Source organism: Astatotilapia calliptera, chromosome 19 (assembly GCF_964374335.1).
Source record: "Astatotilapia calliptera chromosome 19, fAstCal68.1, whole genome shotgun sequence".
NCBI lineage: Eukaryota > Metazoa > Chordata > Actinopteri > Cichliformes > Cichlidae > Astatotilapia > Astatotilapia calliptera.
In genome coordinates, this window is record NC_137440.1 from 7,156,035 (window position 1) to 7,175,879 (window position 19,845).

Consider the following 19,845-nt stretch of genomic DNA (forward strand, 5'->3'; position numbering starts at 1 on the left):
CAATTTATACATAAATGTCGTTTTTTAAGACCAAACCAACACTAGCTTACTGGAAAAACAACTTAAACCTGTTGGTTAAATCTTTGACTTTAGGTAAAAAGAAAAAGGCTGCTTTTTTGTTTCCTTTGTGGAAGATTTTGACTTAGTGAGTTAATAATCTGTTTAATTATGTGACCCTATCTTTATATTTTCTGTTTCCTATATATTAAAGTTGCTAATATGTAAGGAATGTCTATTCTCTGAATGTGTAGTATATGGTGCATTTTGTTTGTATGTTAATTTTACTAATATTAAAAAAAAAAAAAGGTGCCCTATCGGATTTGTTCACTGTGGAAGCCGTTTGAGTACAGTGAACTCACTTTCACGTACAAAAAAAAACTGTTTGAGATGAGTTTTGCAGCATGGTTCATGATCCTGGTGGATGCTGCCGCCAGAAGCGGTCATAGAGTGAGGAACATGGTCAACAATACTCAGGTAGGCTGTGACTTTTACATTATGCTCAGCTGATATTAAGGGGCCCAAAGTTTGCCAATAAGTTATGCACCATGCCATTAGACCTCCAAGATGGATCCATGTATTCATGTTGTTTCTGAAAGTTGCAGCAGAAATCGAGACTCATCGGACCAGGCAGGATTTTTCCAATCTTTAATTGTGCATTGTTGATGCGCCTGTGTGAACTGTAGCCTGAGTTTGCTGTTCTTGCTGCTATGAAATTTATGAAATATTCAGTCTGTGTCTACATGCCTAAATGCATTGAGTTGCTCTGTGATTAGATAGCCATGTTACTGAGCAGCTGAATGGTAAATGGCCTGTATTTATATAGCGCTTTTCTAGTCCCTAAGGACCCCAAAGCGCTTTACACATCCAGTCATCCACCCATTCACACACACATTCACACACTGGTGATGGCAAGCTACATTGTAGCCACAGCCACCCTGGGGCGCACTGACAGAGGCGAGGCTGTCGGACACTGGCGCCACCGGGCCCTCTGACCACCACCAGTGGTCAACGGGTGAAGTGTCTGGTGAGTGGACACCAGCCATTTTTTTTTAACTCACAGCAAAGGGAACATACCTAAATAAAAGCTCATGCTATACTCACTCAAACTCTAGGTGAGAATCTGCTGACATGGACTTAATCCCTCACGGTCTTCCACTCATTTTTATAATCACTGTCTAATATCACAGGTTTTTACTTCAAGATATGTAAAATGTTTAGGCCATGCCATCAGAAGTTTCACTAAGAGTTGTTTTCATAATTAATCAGTTATTTTGTCCAAAAATTGCCCCATAGCTGTGAAAAGTCTCCATTTTCATAAACCTGAGGGTGAGGCCTTAATTTGTCTTCCCCTTGCAAACAGCCAAGAACAGACAAAAGAAGTACATCCTTAAAATTAAAAACAAAAACAATGGAACATTTACAAATTTTGTGTGGTTGGTTTAAAAAAAATGCTTGTAAAAGTAATTTGTATGAGTAGTTCATGTGAGCCTGGCAGAATGAAGCGTTTCTTTAGGAAAAAACAAACATTTGAAATGGAAAATAAAAACAAGTCTTTTCAAAGTTCATCTATCTGTGTATGTATTTACTTAGTTATTTGCTTACTTACTTATTTTTACTTTTGTAGTTCCAGAAGTCTGCATTCCTAACGCGGAACTATTCTTCAGACTTCCGGCAAAGGGGGGACATTTTTTACCTCCTTCCACAACGTTCCGTTTCCAGCATTTTCTGTGCTCGGCGAGTAAACGCAGGAGCACCGCTTGAGAGCCCGCAGCAGCCAGAGGCTTCTAGAAACAGCGTGCACATCGGTGGATAGTCACCGGCAGACACCTGCTTTCTGCTTTTAACATTACACAGTTAAACGTTTCTTATTATTTATTCAACAAAATGGCGAAGTGGGGAGAAGGAGACCCTCGTTGGATTGTAGAGGAGAGAGCTGATGCGACTAATGTCAACAATTGGCATTGGTAAGATCTAATGAAAGGACATTGGTTTTTAGCTGTTAGCCTAATGCTAACACGACACACCGAGCTCCTGTTAGTATCAAACTGTAGTTTATATGTTTAGATTTGGATCAAGTAAGGTTAGGTCATTATTTTGTCTGTAGCCGGCCTCAAGTATTGAGGTATATAAAAGTTTGAAACAATTAGGCGAGCTAACATTGCAGGCGTTCTTAAGTTAGCTTCGCCTGTAGCTAGCCGCTGAAGCTTCAAATGCATGTGTAACGGCTTTTAACATCAGTAGCGTTAAAATGCAGCATGACTAATTGTATCTACTGCAGTATTCTGGTGTAGTAACAAGCTTTATAGTCTCTCGCATTTGGTAAGTTTACGGTTACCAATGCTTCATCGGTTGCACCAGAACACGTGTGGTAGCCCCAATTACAACGTGACTGCATTTTTTATAACTGCCCTACGCAAAATAATACGAATGAATTCATAGTTTGTAAATATGGCATTTGTTCGTCTTCTGTAATGATCCCGGAGCATTTGATTACTGGCTTTTCTCTGTAGCAGCCATACTAAAGGGGCGCTGTCACCAGTCAACTAGAATGTGGTTCTCAGATTTGTCACTTAAGCCGGTCTGTGCCCACCTTCCAGCTGTGGTGACCTCCTAAAATACATTTGTATCTAGCAGAGGATTAGAAAGCTGATGTCAGAGGCCATCTGACTGGGTGATCCAATTGTGACGTCCTGAGTAGTTACCAGTAATGTACACTTTACAACTGTACACAGTTGTTGTTGTTGGGTGTTTTTTGTTTGATCTCCCCCTTTTGTGTTATGAAGATAAAGAACCCTTCCCACTATATATTGTTTTTAACACATTTAACTAGTGCATAATGAGTGGCCATATAGGGTGAATCTGATTCAGTCATGTGAGGAGAGGTTCCAGTAGGAAAGGCATCTGGTGTAAAGCCTCTGCCAAATTAAACATGTGGAGCTTCCCGCTGTGGCAACTCCTTGTGAATAAGAGAGCAGATCCAAGTACCATGATCTTCCTCTTGCTAGTTTACAATTGATGTGACTGAGCAGGTAAATCTTGGCCAGTCTAGCCTCACATTTGCCAAACGACCAGTGTCAAACAGACATATGTTTGATGACATGTCAGTGCATCTCATGTTTGGGATTCAGAAAACAAATTTCCCAGTTGAGTATGACTGCAAACACTTTGAAAATACATTGAGAAGAAGGCTTGTAAAGTGCACAATCCTTAGTTAAGGTGTTGGGGTTTTTTGTTCCCTGTTCGGATGTGCTCACTTATCTTTGTGGTCTCTGCTGGACTTTGCAGGACGGAAAGAGATGCAACAAACTGGTCATCAGATAAGTTAAAATCTCTGCTTCTTGGATTGAGCGTGGAGAATGAGGAGGGAACGTGTGAAGTGACAGAAGTCAGCAAGGTGGAAGGAGAGGCCTCGATTAATAACCGCAAAGGGAAACTTATTTTCTTTTATGAGTGGAACGTGAAAGCTACTTGGACTGGTAAGTAGAAAACTAGCATTATTGTTTGTTTCATTTAAGGCAGTAGTTTGGTTTTAATTGTATCTCTGAAACTGGTCGTTTGGCTGCTAACAGTGGCAGTTACCGTCATTGCTTCCAGACTATAATTTAGCAGGCACTGAGACTTAATCAGCATTGTGCCAGCTTGTTTGCAAACATCTTGAATGCAGGGCACGATCTCTTATATGGTGAAGTTTTACAGCTCAGCCTTTAACAGGTAGATTTTTATATCTAATAGGGGGAAAAAGCTTCAGTGGCTTATAGAGAAGAGTGACTGAGCTAATATGTTGCATTTTTATTATCGTTACTAAAATAGGAGGCAGGTTTGAAGAGGCTTTGAATCTTTGCTGACATGTTTATTCTTTTTTGTTTGAACAGGAAAGTCAAAAGCAGGAGTCGAGTATAAAGGAACAATTGAAGTTCCAAACCTGTCTGATGAAAATGACATGGAGGATCTTGATGTAAGTTTCACCAAAGCACATGTGCACACTGATTCAGGCTGGCTGGAAGGTGGAGGAAGAGTTTACCGAGTTTACTTTCCTGTGTCGTGTCCAGATTTCTGTATCGTTGAACAAAGATGAACCCGACACGCTGCTGATGAACCTGATGAAAACGAAAGGAGTGGATAAATTCCGCGACGCATTGCAGAGCTACGTTGGGTTCTTAAAAACAGGTGAGCTAACGAACAGCAAATTTCTCCCAGAGCCTAATTGCTGAACACATTGAGATTATGCATGATTGTAAATCGTTAAACTCTTTTTGGGTAGAATTTGCGTTAAGAGTTTGCCAGATTCAGTTTAGGTCAAAGAAAAGGGTCAAATGCTTACCGTATTTCCCGGACTACAAAGCGCACCTGAATATTAGCCGCACAAGCTAAAATCAGGGGAAAATCCTGTTTTGTACATACATTAGCCGCACCTGACTTAAAGCCGCAGGTGTTTCAATGTTGACTTATCATATGTAAGAGAATATACACAAAGGGAATTGTCAGGAAAGAGATGGCTGTTTGGAGACACACCCCTTTTATTAATATTTTGAAAAACAAGTTAGGGGTACATATTTGCATAACTTTTTAGGGTATATGTACAAGTACCGGTAATTACAAGTACAAAACATGTACTGTGCTTCATAAATGAGTAACAAATGTAGTACATAACAATAACCTACAGCACACCAGAAAAATAGATTCGGACTACCTTTTAGGCTCAGGTGCAGTGACACGGCTTTAACAAGAAGAAAAGTCAGTCATTCACCACCATCTTTCTCTTCTTCCTGCGCACTAAAACCACCAAAGTCCTCTTCTCCAGTGTCGGAAACGAACAGGCTCAGGATGGCTACGTCATCCACTCTCAGCTTCTTTCCTTCGTTGTCACTTTCAAAACCAAAGAAATCCTCGTTGTCAGTGTCAGAGTCGAACACCCTCTGAAGGGCCGTGGCGGTGTCCTCCTCTCCATCATGCAGCAGTCCAGCCCTTCGAAATCCGTTGGTGATCATGGATGTTTTCACACTTTTCCACACTGTCAGAATCCACCGGTGGAGCATAACTTGCTTTTCGCAAGTTTATCGCCGCTCATCATCCACGCCTCCAGCTGAACGCGTAGCGCTACTTTGAAGTTTGTTTTTCGCGCTACTTCGTACGGCACTACGTTGCCTGGCGGATGGACATGTGACCAACATACCACTCTTGAACCCCGATACTGTGTGTCTGATCACATGCCCTTCCGCCAGGCAACGTAGTGCCGTACAAGAGCGGAACAAACAAAACAAATCGTCTTACGATATCACAAAAATCATGGACAATCCATAGAAAAGCCGCACCTGACTAAAAGCCGCAGGGTTCAAAGCTGGTGCAAAAAGTAGCGGCTTATAGCCCGAAAATTGCGGTATATTTATACAGGAGGCCAATGAAAGGAAACGAGGAAAGTACCAGGAACTAGTGCAGGAGTGCAGGGGAAGGGGCTGGAAGACTTTCTATGAGCCCATAGAAGTGGGTTGTAGGGGCTTTGCAGGACGATCACTCTGCAAAGCCCTAGGGCGGCTGGGCGTGGCTGGGGCAGCCAAGAAGAGGGCCATCCAGGCTGTGAGTGAAGCGGCAGAGAAAGCCACAAGGTGGCTGTGGATCAAGAGGGCTGATCCGTGGGTAGCTACTGGTACGCAAGTCGGGGCTTGATCACCCCCGGCTGGGTCGCCTGGGCGAGGGTGTATGATGTTGTGAGACCCGAAACACCTGATGACCCTAGGATACATCACTGAAGATGCGTACCAGTGCATCCAGGAGATGTGTCTTTATAGTTAAACTCTGGCTGAGCCAGTGACGCCTAGGAAGAGTCTAGGTGACAACCAAGAAAGTTTGGTGACGACTGGAGAGACAGATGACAGCTCGGAAAGACGGCTCCAGGGGCAGGGTGGGCTAGCATCCCGGTCTGCAGTTTTCGTGAGAAAGCACCCCAAAAAGCTACGGAAAGCCCTAAAGAAAGATACCCCCAGGAGATCCCGAGAGGGGGGGAGGATGAGGTCTCCAATCGGACGGACTTAAGGTTAACGACCAACGCAATGGAAAGGACTACGAGTAAGACATGTATCTGCGGCAAGCTGTGTAAGAACCAGCGTGGCCTAAAGGTCCATCAGGCTAGAATGAAATGTTTGGAGCGGGAGAGTGAGGTGCAACGCACAGGTCCTGAACCTGGTGAGACGCAGGAGGAGCCCGGCCAGGAGGCACCCCACAGAGCCCAGTCCCTCCATGCACTGGACTCTTCCAATCCAAGCAGTGTAGTTCCACAACAGCGGATTAAGTGGCCCCCAGCCAGCAGCCGGAGCGAGTGGCAGAAGTTTGATGAGGATGTCTCCAACATCATACAAGCTGTGGCCAAAAGAGATGCCGACAGCAGGCTTAAAACAATGACCACCATCATAGTCAGCTACGCCTCAGAAAGGTTCGGCCTGATCGAGAAGTGTAACAACAAGACCCCTTACACCATGAACCGCAGGGCCATGAAGATTCATCAACTGCGCCAGGAGCTCAGGAGCCTTAAGAAGCAGTTCAAGAACGCTGATGCGGAGGAGAAGCAAGCTTTAGAGGAACTGCATAACATCTTGCGGAAGAAGTTGATTACCCTCCGTAGAGCAGAATGGCACAGAAGGCGAGGAAGAGAGAGAGCCAGGAAACGTGCAGCTTTTATTGCTGATCCCTTTCGCTTTTCCAAACAATTGCTTGGGGTTAAGCGAAGTGGGCAGTTGGAGTGCTCAGCAGAGGAGGTGAATAACTTCCTTCATGAGACAATGAGTGACCCATTGAGGGAACAAGACTTGGGACCAAACAAAGCTCTCATCAACCCTGCCCCACCATCAGCAGAGTTCAAGTTGACGGAGCCAAGTTTGAAGGAGGTGTGTGAGGTCATCAAAGCAGCCCGCTCAGCATCCTCCCCAGGTCCCAGTGGCGTACCCTACCTTGTCTATAAGCGCTGCCCAGAGCTGCTTCGCCACCTGTGGAAGATCTTAAAGGTGATATGGCGAAGAGGGAGAGTTGCTGATCAGTGGAGGTGCGCAGAGGGAGTCTGGATTCCCAAAGAGGAGGATTCGAAAAACATAAACCAGTTTCGGAGCATCTCGCTATTGAGCGTGGAGGGGAAGGTGTTTTTTAGCGTTGTCTCCCGGAGATTGACCGAGTTTCTCCTTAGAAACAATTACATTGATCCATCAGTTCAGAAGGGGGGGATCCCAGGAGTTCCTGGTTGCCTAGAGCACACTGGTGTAGTTACACACCTTATAAGAGAAGCCCATGAGAACAGAGGCGACCTAGCTGTATTGTGGCTGGACCTGACTAATGCGTATGGGTCGATCCCACACAAACTGGTTGAGCATGCTTTACACCTCCACCATGTTCCCAGCAAGATCAAGGACCTGATCCTGGACTATTACGCCAATTTCAGGCTTAGGGTCACTTCTAGGGCAGTTACTTCAGACTGGCACCGACTCGGGAAAGGTATAATAACAGGCTGTACCATCTCAGTTACGCTCTTTGCCCTGGCAATGAACATGGTGGTAAAGGCTGCGGAGGTGGAGTGCAGAGGGCCGTTAACAAGGTCAGGTGTTCGTCAGCCCCCTATCAGAGCCTATATGGATGACCTCACCATTACAACATCATCAGTTCCCGGGTGTAGGTGGATCTTGCAAGGTCTTGAGAGACTCATCTCATGGGCAAGGATGAGTTTTAAACCTTCCAAGTCAAGATCGATGGTGCTGAAGAAGGGCAAGGTGACGGACAAGTTCCGGTTCTCAATTTCAGGAACCATTATTCCATCCATAACGGAACAACCAGTTAAGAGCTTGGGGAAACTCTTTGACTCCAGCCTGAAAGACTCTACTGCTATTCAGAAGGCAAATGAGGAGCTGGGAGCGTGGCTTATTAAGGTGGATAAGTCCGGCCTGCCTGGAAGATTTAAAGCCTGGATCTACCAGCATTCAATCCTGCCCCGAATCCTGTGGCCCTTGCTTGTCTATACAGTTCCAATAACTACTGTGGAATCCCTTGAAAGAAAGATCAGTGGCTTTCTTCGTAAGTGGCTGGGACTTCCCCGCAGTCTCACCAGCGCTGCCTTGTATGGGACAAGCAACAGCGTGCAGTTACCCTTCAGTGGTCTCACAGAAGAGTTCAAGGTGGCTCGCACACGAGAAGCCCTACAGTACAGAGATTCTAAAGACTGCAAGGTGGCATTAGCAGGTATTGAGGTAAGGACAGGAAGAAAGTGGAAGGCTGAGAAGGCAGTTGAGGTGGCGGAGTCACGCCTAAGGCAGAAAACACTGATGGGGGTCTTAGCAACAGGGGGAGCAGGCTTGGGGTATGTCCCAAAGGCCCAGGTCAGCAGGGCACAGGGAAAGGAGAGACGCCAGCTACTCCAGGAAGAGGTCCGAGCAGGTGTGGAGGAGGAGCGAGTAAGTAGAGCTGTAGGCCTTAAGCGGCAGGGAGCATGGACAAGGTGGGAGAGCACCTTGCAGCGCAAGGTCACCTGGGCAAACATCATGCAGGCAGACTTCCACCGGATCCGATTCCTAGTGCAGGCAGTATACGACACTCTGCCAAGCCCAGCAAACCTCCATCTGTGGGGAAAGAGCGAGACACCTGCCTGTCCCCTGTGCTCTGGAAGAGGGACCCTAGAACACCTCCTTAGCAGCTGCCCAAGGGCCCTGGCCGATGGTCGGTATCGTTGGCGGCACGACCAGGTGCTCAGAGTAGTTGCTGAAAAGATTGCCTCAGCAATCAGCACCAGCAAGCATCATCATGCTCCGAGGAAGGCAATCTCTTTTATTAAGGCTGGAGAGAAACCCCAGGTGCGCCCACATTTGACAACTGGCCTCCTCAACACAGCCTCTGATTGGCAGCTACAGGCTGACCTGGGTAAACAACTAAAGTTCCCTCAGAACATTGCAAAAACATCACTCCGGCCAGACATGATAATTATTTCTGAGGCCTCAAAACAGCTGATCATGCTGGAACTCACAGTGCCCTGGGAAGAGCGGATTGAGGAGGCCAATGAAAGGAAACGAGGAAAGTACCAGGAACTAGTGCAGGAGTGCAGGGGAAGGGGCTGGAAGACTTTCTATGAGCCCATAGAAGTGGGTTGTAGGGGCTTTGCAGGACGATCACTCTGCAAAGCCCTAGGGCGGCTGGGCGTGGCTGGGGCAGCCAAGAAGAGGGCCATCCAGGCTGTGAGTGAAGCGGCAGAGAAAGCCACAAGGTGGCTGTGGATCAAGAGGGCTGATCCGTGGGTAGCTACTGGTACGCAAGTCGGGGCTTGATCACCCCCGGCTGGGTCGCCTGGGCGAGGGTGTATGATGTTGTGAGACCCGAAACACCTGATGACCCTAGGATACATCACTGAAGATGCGTACCAGTGCATCCAGGAGATGTGTCTTTATAATAGTATAGGTATAATACAAATTCTTCTTTCTTTTTTTTAATTGCAGAATTCACACAGGGGATGATCCTACCCACAGCCAATGGTGTGGCCAAACCACAGTCCACATCACAGTCCAAAGCTAAGCTGGATAAAACTGAGGTTGGTGCACATCAATCACATAGTAAAGATTTTGGACTTTGACACTCACTTTGTCCCCATTTTATTTACTCTGATACCCGAAGCAGTGTTAAGCCTGCTTTCTGTGGTTAAATTCCCACCATTCAGTTGTTGTTCATGTCAGATTACGTGGAAGGTTTAAAGCAGTTTCTAGTTACGTCAAAAATTATGACGTTTCTGCAGAAGTCTAAACCAGGCTTTAGTTATGGCACATAAACTGATCCGTGCTCACCAGACTTCTATGCTTGTGTGGAACAGATTTCCTCCTCTGCCAGCACAGCCACTCCCGTCAACACCGGCGTCAAGATCCCCACCTGTAAATTTACATTGAAAGAAACGTTTCTCACCTCACCAGCTGAACTCTACAGGGTCTTTCTGAACAGAGAGGTGAGCCTCAGCTGTGTGTTTGATTGGAAACCCAGGCTGTGGTTGTGTCTTGTTAAGTCTTTCAGTAAAAATGGACTTTGCTTCTTTTGATTTTGGGGCTTCTTGTCAATAAACAGATGGTTCAGGCGTTCACGCGTGGTTCAGCCACAGTGGATGGAGAGAAGGGCGGAAAGTTTCGTCTGCTAGATGGAAATATTCTGGGCGAGTTCACAGAGCTGGTGAGTCTGATCTATGACATTTAAAAATAAGCATTTGTGTATATGAATCATTTACTTGACTGTACTGCACCACATTAACGTCACTTTACCTGAGTAAATTCTAACACAAGTCCTCTTGCTTTCAGGTTCCAGATGAGAAAATAGTTATGAAGTGGCGGTATAACACCTGGCCCTGTGGTAGGTTTCTATTTTTCAGTATGTGGGAACAGTGCTTACTATCATACAACAAACTGGACCATTTAAATTCAAATTTGAAAAAAAAATGTACTAGTATAGATGAATTCAAACACATAAACTGTGAAATAATAATTGCACAGCAGTGGTTTGTGTTATGGCTCAATAAAAAGGTCAGCTTTTCATTCACCTACTATAATTTTATCCTCATCTGTAGCTCACTTCAGGGTCAAAAATTATCTCCTCGGATCTCTCTTCCTTTTATGCTATCGTGCTTTTATAGTTAAAAGTATGGATTTATTTATTTTTTGCCACAGAGCACTACGCCACGATCACAATGACGTTCTTGGACCGGAGCAGCGAGACAGAGCTGAAGGTGGAGTATCGAGGCGTCCCAAACAGCCAGGAGGAGCAGACGAAAGAGGGCTGGAAGAGATACTACTTCGAATCTATTAAACAGACATTTGGCTACGGAGCACGGCTCTTCTGAAAACTGTGTACTGTAGTGCTGTTTTGTTTTGGTTTTCTTTCCTGTTTTGGATTTTTAATCTTTTGTCCTTCGATCTCTGGCACATCTGACTGTAAACTCAGAGCACGACTTAACAGAAGAGACAGCATAAGTGAGGCCAATCCATCACCTCTCTGTGTGTAAATGTTTTCTTTTCTGAGCATATTTAAAATCAATCTTTGTTTTTGTTCCCCCTCCTTCAGTATTTGGATCAGTTGTTCAAAGGAGAATGAATGGACCGTGCCTTTGGGACTCGGGATAAATAATGGATTGAATAAAACAAAGGGATCTATCGCACCACTACTTCAAATTGGCCTCTACATCTATAAATATGTAATTATTGCAGGAGATAAACAGAAATGTTTTCTTTTATTTGAAAAACAATGTTTAAAAAATGAATGTTTATTTTTTACTTGTATTGCTCATTTTGAGTCATTGTAGTGAAGATGCATGTTTTCATTCCAAACTGCCCCCCATGTGGAAGAATGACGTCCGATCACCTGCAGCGGAGCAGGACTGTACTCCAGCTTGTTCCTCTGAGACTAGATTGGATGCTCATTACAAGTGTAGCGTCTGTCAGCGTGGATCAGCAGGAGGAACGTTAGCGAACCTCATCAGTGCTGGGACATGGAAACAGTCTCACCTCCTCATGCAGGTCACTGCGTAGCAACTGAAGAGAGATGTTTTTGCTTTATTTGGTTTCAAAATGTTAAAAAAAAAATCCAGTAAAAATAACCTTTCAGAACAGAGTGCATCTATTTATTCCTCATTTCACGCCATCACAGTGTAAAAAGGTTAGTTTACTGGAATAAACCAATCCCTATATGCTTGCGACTTGTTTTTATTCAACTTTTTTACATTCGAACTATCTGGAGATTCCAATTATTTATTTACATAAGTTATTTATTTTCATATATGCAAAAATCTTTAAAACTTTTAATTTACAAGTGCTCTAAAAATAGACACCACAAAGGCCACTATTTCTTAAAATAAGCACTTAGTTTGGTTTTAAAGATTGCTGCACATCCTACCGGAAAACAAAAACAAGCAAAAAATAAAGTAATACACTGAAAGCATCTAATTTGTATCAAAGAATATACATCTTCAAAATACAGTAAAAAAAAAGAAAAAAGAGCTGCACACTGTCTAAAAGTGTTCCAGAATAATCTCAAAACTCAATATTGTAATCTAAATAGCATCATTATTCAAGCAAGTACTGCTCTACAAACACAATTTCCTAATCAGCAAGAAGAAGGAAAAAAAAAATCTACAACTCAGTGCAAACTTCCACAAAAGATTCAAGTGATCCTAAAATATATCTGCTCCAAACAAAGATCCCTTATCCTCCCAAGAAAAGGAACTCTTTATTTACCCAAAAGCTGGACTTGAGCTAACGAAACAACTTGTACGTAGACGTCAGCTGAAGTATTGCGATTACTTAGCCTCACTTATTTGTGACCAAAATCCAGGACAGCAGAGACAAAAGACAAATGTAAGGAGACATAATGAAATGAGGCGCTGCTGTGACTTCACAGCGGCTTCCGCTGGTTGCACAGTCATAAGCAGATGTAGAGCTCCGACTCCTGGAAGGAGGAGAGGAAATGATTGACTAACTGAAACAAGAAGGGGTATTAACATGTCCGCAAAGTTCATAAGCTCTTAGTAACCAAGGTAACTGATAAGAATTTGTTCTCCGTCTTCACCCTTTCACCCACGGATCACCACAACCGTTCTCTAGACAAGACAAACACTGCTGAGGTAAGAAGTACTCTACACTTTTTCAGAGTAAAATTATCACTATGGCCTCAAGGGGGCGCTGCTGCAGCTTTTAGCATGCAACACAAAAGTGTCCACTACTGCTTGAGTGCCAGAAACACAAGTACACACATTCTGAGAGCTGATTGGTTCGGTTCGCATGTTAGTTGGAGTAAGATTTTGTTTTTAGTTACTACGTACGCTGGCACTCGAGTCGTTGTCAAGTGAGTCGAGGCTACCTTGCGGAGCCATTTCCTCCACTTCAGGTGGTTTTTTAACAGAAACTTCATGCTGTTTGTTCCTTGAAACAAAGAAAAGGTCAATTATCATAAGAATTTAATAATGTTGAGGGCATTTGGAGGCTTTTTAAGAAGGAATTAGTTACATTGACATTAAAGGTACACTCTCTACCTGTATAAAGGCCACATACTCATGCTTCTGTTGTCCTTCTGGCTTGTAGGCGTGGTTTGTGCTACCAAGTCTTTGAGAAAATGGAAGAGCTTTTCTGACTCTATGCATTGCTTCCTATAAAAGCACAAAATGTAATACATTATATGCCAACTTTTCATATACATGCATGTGAACGACATGCTAAAGAGAAAAAAAAGCAAACAAACTGACAGTATATTGATTTCATTTGCTTTTTTTGTTAAATATTCAATTTATTTTATTGGGGATAACTAATGTTAAGAGCCTAGGAACTGTTTTAAAAACAACAGCATACAGTATTCTTGATTCTTGAGCCACCGCTGATTCTTTATATTAAAAAAAACAGACTTTTCTTATAATTTCTTATAAAATGGTCCAGAACAATAACTCCCCAAGCTTTCTGAAGGTCTTTCAAAGTTTTTCTTCAAACATTGGCCTCTTTTTCACTAACTTTCAGTCCAGTCCTTGTACCTGAATATTTTTATAGGAATGGTTTTTGTTTATGCTACTTAACATTGACCTATGAACCTTAAAAGGCCACGTAACTAAAGTAAGACGACCCATTTTGGTCTCATCCTTAACAAATAGGGTGGGGGGGGGGGGGGGGGTCATTAAAGACCTGGCACAGGACCTAAAAGCTGCATTTGAACCTTCAATTGATCCATCTCTGTTTCGCTCAAGCCTCATCAGAAATGATCTCAGTGGAATGGTGGCTGTCAAGAAGCCATTAGTAAGGAAGGGAAACAGAGGAAAAAGGCTGAGGTATGCCAAAATATACAAAAACACGACTGAAAATCAGAGGCAACAATGGCAAAATGACACAACATTTGAAATTTTTGGTTCAAATTGTTGTGAAGCAGTATGGAAGAGTTCAGGAGAAAGGCACAACATGTCTGTTTGCAGCCATCTGTAAAACATGGTAGAGGTTCTGCCAAGTTTGAAAAGCAATGCCAGCATCACTGGCTGCAGGATCATGTGATCCCCAGCATCACTGGCTACCAACACATGACGCTACCATCAGATTTTGATCCACCATGCAAAAACAAAGTATCTAATTGGCAGAATTTCATTTGTCAGCATGACCATACACACTTCCAATGCAGTAAAAGCATACATGGACAGAAAAAACACACAGTGGGACAATATCAGTCATGGATTGGCCTCCCAAGACTCTGGACCTCAAAATCAGTGAAGCAATCTTGGATTGTCATCACAGAGATCACAACAAAAGGCAGCCAACATCGAAAGAAGAGCTTTGAATGTCCTTCAAAAATCCTGGAGAACTATTCCCACTTAATGAAATGACAAGACGGAGATTTCAGGCTGTGTTGAAGAATGAAGGTCCTCGTACCAAATATCGATTTTCATGGTTGTTAAAAATGTACAAACTCCATGTTTTATAAGTATGTCGGTGCATGTTTCAATAAATCGCTGCATCTATTTTCCATTTTCCTAGCAAAGTATAAAGAAGTAAGAGGTGGATCAAGATTGTTGCACAGTACTGTAACCTGTTCAGTCATTTTTTTAGTTGAAATTTGTGAGGAACCTCGTGCGTAGTAAGTCTGAGTGAATGCTGTCATATTCAGTTAGATATGAACAAGATTATAATTGCACGTATGTCTTCTTCATCTTCACAAAAGACAGTTTGCACGCCTGCAGCAGTCGAAGGTGCGCATAGATCTCGTGAAAATATCTGCCTCACTTACACTCATAATATTTCTCTTCCAGTGTGAAACCCTAAAGCACTGCTTTCAGAGATGAGGACAGAAAGTGCACAGGGCACAACACTGCTGATTTCATTAATTACGTCTACATATACCATCATTTTAGCATCTTGGTTGGATTAGTCTTGATTAATTCATAATCTCATATACTTGAGCTCAAATAACAAAGTCTTACTTACATGTGAGCCACAGACACAACAGCGCTGAGCTTGGACTCTGTAATCACGCAGGTTTTGGTCAGCAGAGACTTCAGGAATATCTCCAAGGCCCGAGCTTATTGATGCAGTATGGGATTTCACAGCTCTACAACACTTTCAGCATGTATTTACATACTTGCTTTGACATAATACAGTTACCATTTAACACTAACTAACATCAAATATCCACACCATCACAGCAGAAAACTGTTCCTATCACCTGGAGGGATGTATCTTAGTGCAATAAACTGAACAATTTATTGTTGAGCCATTGTGTGTATTCGCTTTAATCAGCCTAAATTAATGTTTAATTCAGTCTAACCAATATCCAATACCTAAAACAACAAGATTCATTAGGACAGTTTATTTATTTTGCTAAGCGATTGGCACTTGAACGCAACTGACTTTAACTCCCAGCAAGTGCCTCAGGAGAAGCTGGAAGAAGATGCTGCTTCGGCAACTCATAAAGGATACATATGATTACAGGAACTGCCATCGCCATCCGGCCCACCTCAGCGTCCTTCTGCATGATTTTTCTGATGCGCCTCTGGCAACAATATCAAAGAGTTTACAGCTGTTCAAGCAAATGGAAGTTACGGTGCATTGAGGAGCACTGAGTAAACTGCATGTAACTGATGAAATAACTGTTAATAGCAGCTGAAGGTGGGTTTTTTTAATGGTTCATATGTGAAAAACAATGTGTGACATGTATGTACCAACTATTTATACTACAAAATAGGCCTACATACATTTCATTAAAAAGGAAAACAAGTTTCCCAACCACAACATAAAAAATGGAAGGAACAGAAAGCACAACGTCCTGCAAACTCGTATTCATTGAAAAAACATCGAAACACCTTATATAATGGTACCGTTTTTTGTTGTTGTTTTTTAACGAGTAAGTAATTTAGCCTAGTAGAGCTAAAGCATTTTTATTAACATATCTCCTAGTTTGCTAGGCTAGCTCGCTAATAAACATGATTTCCAGCAGTCTTTGAATGCAACAGTTGTCACACGACTACAGTTACCCGTTAGCTCGTTTGGCAGCTTTAATTTTCCACATTATTCCACATTTACTCACAGCAGGGAAGCGTACGTTATATCTTCTCTTCTGTCCGGACATTTTCGTCGCTTTAATCCGCGCCGCTCGAACACAGTTTTCATATTTTTACCGCAAATCGCTGCTTCGTCCATATGTTTACCTTCAGCAGGAAGAACCCCGCAAAAAATGCCCCAGAAAAGAAAAAACACACACCTGAGGTCAACCTGTCCTGACCCCGACAATGACGTCATCACACTGGCGCGTTAACAACTCGTGCTAAAAATGGTTTTAAAAAAATTCAAAACGTTAACTATTTAGGACTTTAGATACCATTGATGTCAGTTCAAATGTATTTATATAGTACCAGTTCACAACAACATTCTCAGCAAGACGCTTTACGTTGTCAGGTAAAGACCTTACAATATTAGAAACAAAGTCCAATAATCAGATGGCCCCCTATGAGCAAGCTCTTGGCGACAGTGGGAAGGAAAAACTCATTTTTAAAAGCACAAAACCTCCAGCAGAACCAGGTTCAGGGGTTGGGGTGATTGGAAAGAGATAAGAGCAGCGTGAGACAGGACAAAACACACACATGGGAGAAAAAGCCCGAGTTTAATCATCGCTAATGATCAAATTCAATCGAGTTGGATAAACACTTGGAGAGGGAAGAAAGACAAATAAAGTAGAAACACTCAATCCATGGGATATGGGAAGGCCTCAGCAGCCTAGGCCTATTCCAGTATAATCAAGAGATGGTTCAGGGTCACCTTATCCAACACTAATTATAATCTTTATCAAAAACCAAAATTTTAAGCCTAACCTTAAAAGTAGAGAGGGTGTCCAAAAAGTCCAAACTGGAAGCTGGTTCAACAGAAGAGGGCCTGAAAGCTGCCTCTGTCAGGATAATGGGACAAATGTATAATGGGACAAATGACACCTAAAGGACATATCCTGTCAGCAATAACTCCAACATTCCTCACAATGTTACTGTTACTTAACATAGCCATTATTTGATTTATATTGGAATTCATCTATTTATTCATTAATATTACCTACAGCTAACATGACAAATTAAAAAATAAAAGCATGTCCTATAGGCTGCTTTTCAGATTTTGCAGCATTTAGGCCATATATAGGGCCCTCCCCTGCACCACTATGTGCAATTAAAAAAATGAGTGGATGTATGAATTTTGCATTTACTATATTACTGCATGAAAACATCCACATTAATCATGTTAAGTACACAAATAAAGAAATACATATTATTAAATAAGAAGATTTCAAGCTTTTCTGTTGTGGCCACAGGATATTTTTAACACTGAAAGTCCTCTTACATAAGTTCACATTTTAAAGCTGGCCATTTTGCTTTTTTAATACTTCACAGTTTTTGTTTGCATTCACGCACCATCTGCTGGACTGAAGACCACCCGGAAAACACGGATGTTTTCATTTGCTTGCGGTGACATATTGATCTTCAGCAGAGTATCACTCTGTCTGGACCACTCTGGCTTCACTAATGACTGCAAAGGTTAATCAGATAAGGTTAATCAGTACTCACTGAAAAAGATTATGTAAGACTAATAAAGCATCGACACCAGCAGGATAACTGTTATCTTTACTTTATGCATGCATGTTCTTTTTTTAAACATATTTGTGCCGACTGGTGGTAATTGGTGCATTTTTCATTAACACTTCTAGTCTCAACTAGTTTAGATTTTAACCATTTATAACCTGGGACATTTTTTTTCATGTAGCACCTTTATGGAAAAGGAGAAAAATATAACCAGCCATTATTTCAATTCAAATATATCAACGGGATTTTGGAATAAAAGCATCTTTCTGCTTCTAAGCATTTTATTTGTAGTACTTTTCTTACATACAATTTTAGATCATAAGAATATAAAGGTTAAGTAAGGGATGTCAAACTCATTTTAGATCATGGGCCACACACAGTACAGTCAGCCCACTTTGAGTTTAAACGAGTGAAACTCACCTTTCTGTCAGTGTAAAGAAGTTTAAATACACATTTAATCCCTGACATAGATTATATAAGAAAAAGTGCAATTTCAGCTGTAAATCTAAGTGCTATCGAAATGACAAAGAAATGCTGCTGAAGTAAATGAAAGAAATTACACAACTCTTTTGCAAAATTACAGAAACTTCATGGTAGCTCATTGCCCAGAAAGATTTTTTTAATGTAAACTCATTGTAAATAAGAAAAAAGAAAAGAAAAAAGAATTGTAGGTATTGAAAAAACAGGAATGTTGTTTATTTATTACTTTGGTATATTATGAATTGCCATGTGTGAGATCTTTATCAGAGAAAAGTTGTAAAAGGTATGAAAATACAGTTAAAAGTCCAAAGTTTATGCCCTCCTTTACAGTTTTTGACTCTATCCAATGGGCCAGATTCCTGAGCCAATTCTGGCCCCCGGGCCTTATGTTTCACACCCCTGGTTTAGGCCGTCTGCAGTCAAACAAATAAATCCAATTTTCTGCTGATGTGACTGCCTCGCCATTAATGAGTGAACTAAAAAAAACGTAAAATAATATTCACTGCATCTTGATGCATTCTCAATCATCCAGGTAAGTAAATCTCCAAAAGCTGATTCTGTTCATCTGGACGTAGCGTGCAGATAACGCTACGTCCAGATGAACAGAATCAACTTTTGGAGAATATTCACTGCATTCTTATAAAATAACATTGCCCCTCAGCCCATAAAATGCCCTACAACCTGGCATGTTGCAGACCTGGGATTGATTTTCTGCTGAGACGTGCAGATAAATATCTCAACCCTAATTCAGGAAGTGTGGCCTAACAACATTAAAATCAGTTACACTGCCTGATAAAGGTGCATGGCATTGAATATTTATGTGTGGTGGTTGTGGGGAGAGCAAACAAAACAGCCTCCAGTGTGTTTGAGGGGGAGTTTTGAACTTAAGAATCTTGCAGGTGGGGATCTGAGTTTTTGTTTCCCCTCAAGGAATCAACTCGAGTCTTTCCACAGAGAGGAATTTACAGCCACTGTAACTGTAACACTGACTATACAAGAGAGGGAAAAGAAGAGAAATAAACCCAGCCCTGCCAGGACCATGACAAATAGTAATATCTGGCATATTTAGCCAGCTTAGAGTGCTGAGTTCATTATACATTCATAGCACATCATAACAGAATGGAAAAAGTAGTGTTATGTAACGCCACCTGGTGGACAGCTTTTGTGTAGAATAAAGACTCGACAGAGGGATTGGAATCCCACAACTCTGAGTTTTGTTCACTTGAAAAGTTGTAGTACTCGAGACACAAACGAGAGAAATAAAAAAAAAAAGCCTTCTGTGTTGGTTTGCAGGTCCCTGACACGTGGAGCTCAGTCAGTGCATCTTGGAGCATCAGGCCAGTCTACCCGGCCCATTCAGAGGTGGCTATCTTAGTCCTTTCACATTTCTCAGATTGCACATACTGGATTCCTCTCCTTGACTCCTATCCTTAACCCCCTTTGTACTTCCCACCAGTGATGCAGGCAGAGGAGAGAGGGGTGGAGTCAGCAGGCCTTTGACAAAATAAGAGCACCTCTCTTCAACGCTTCATTTTAAAGCAATTTCAGGTAAATATGATCTTTGGCTCAACTGCATTATAACTTATTGTCGTTGTTTTTATTTTATTAGCCCAACTACATCTGCATTTTATGATGTAGCAATGTTAATAGGGTGTTATATTTTCTGGGCAACTTTCAATTCAATTCACAGCACAGTGCAATTAGAAAAGACATGACACTTTTTATTAATGCACACAGAAACAGTGAAGGGCAGACAGATTGGTCATGCTACATAATTGAAACAACATCTG

The 19,845-nt window shown here is 42.2% G+C and overlaps 2 protein-coding genes and 1 long non-coding RNA gene across 5 annotated transcripts; 2 read left to right on the forward strand and 1 right to left on the reverse strand.

Annotated features, from left to right (window-relative positions):
• The first annotated feature begins 1,253 nt into the window (after nt 1–1,253).
• On the forward strand, nt 1,254–11,685 carry ahsa1b (AHA1, activator of heat shock protein ATPase homolog 1b). The gene is made up of 9 exons (XM_026152652.2): nt 1,254–1,964; nt 3,286–3,476; nt 3,873–3,955; nt 4,050–4,167; nt 9,459–9,550; nt 9,827–9,955; nt 10,072–10,173; nt 10,299–10,350; nt 10,665–11,685. Exons 1-9 carry the CDS (start codon nt 1,885–1,887, stop codon nt 10,835–10,837), a joined length of 1,020 nt encoding a protein of 339 aa, XP_026008437.1. The 5' UTR covers nt 1,254–1,884; the 3' UTR covers nt 10,838–11,685.
• Nucleotides 11,681–16,264, reverse strand: LOC113012438 (dr1-associated corepressor). 3 transcript variants are annotated; one of them, XM_080293942.1, is made up of 6 exons: nt 16,216–16,264; nt 15,435–15,507; nt 14,943–15,036; nt 13,041–13,135; nt 12,812–12,911; nt 11,681–12,438 (listed from the first exon to the last, which is right to left on the reverse strand). In XM_080293942.1, the coding sequence occupies exons 2-6, from the start codon at nt 15,487–15,489 to the stop codon at nt 12,300–12,302; spliced, it is 483 nt and encodes a 160-aa protein (XP_080150068.1). In that variant the 5' UTR covers nt 15,490–15,507; nt 16,216–16,264; the 3' UTR covers nt 11,681–12,299. The 3 variants fall into 3 exon arrangements, with proteins under 3 accessions (XP_080150068.1, XP_080150067.1, XP_026008438.1); XM_080293941.1 differs by lacking the exon at nt 16,216–16,264 and adding an exon at nt 16,042–16,203; XM_026152653.2 differs by lacking the exon at nt 16,216–16,264 and adding an exon at nt 16,042–16,203 and having other exon boundaries at nt 13,022–13,135.
• LOC145422498 (uncharacterized) lies at nt 12,557–19,621 on the forward strand. The gene is made up of 3 exons (XR_013903798.1): nt 12,557–12,613; nt 19,349–19,417; nt 19,512–19,621. It is a non-coding gene; the product is annotated as an uncharacterized LOC145422498 (long non-coding RNA).
• Nucleotides 19,622–19,845: the final 224 nt, after the last annotated feature.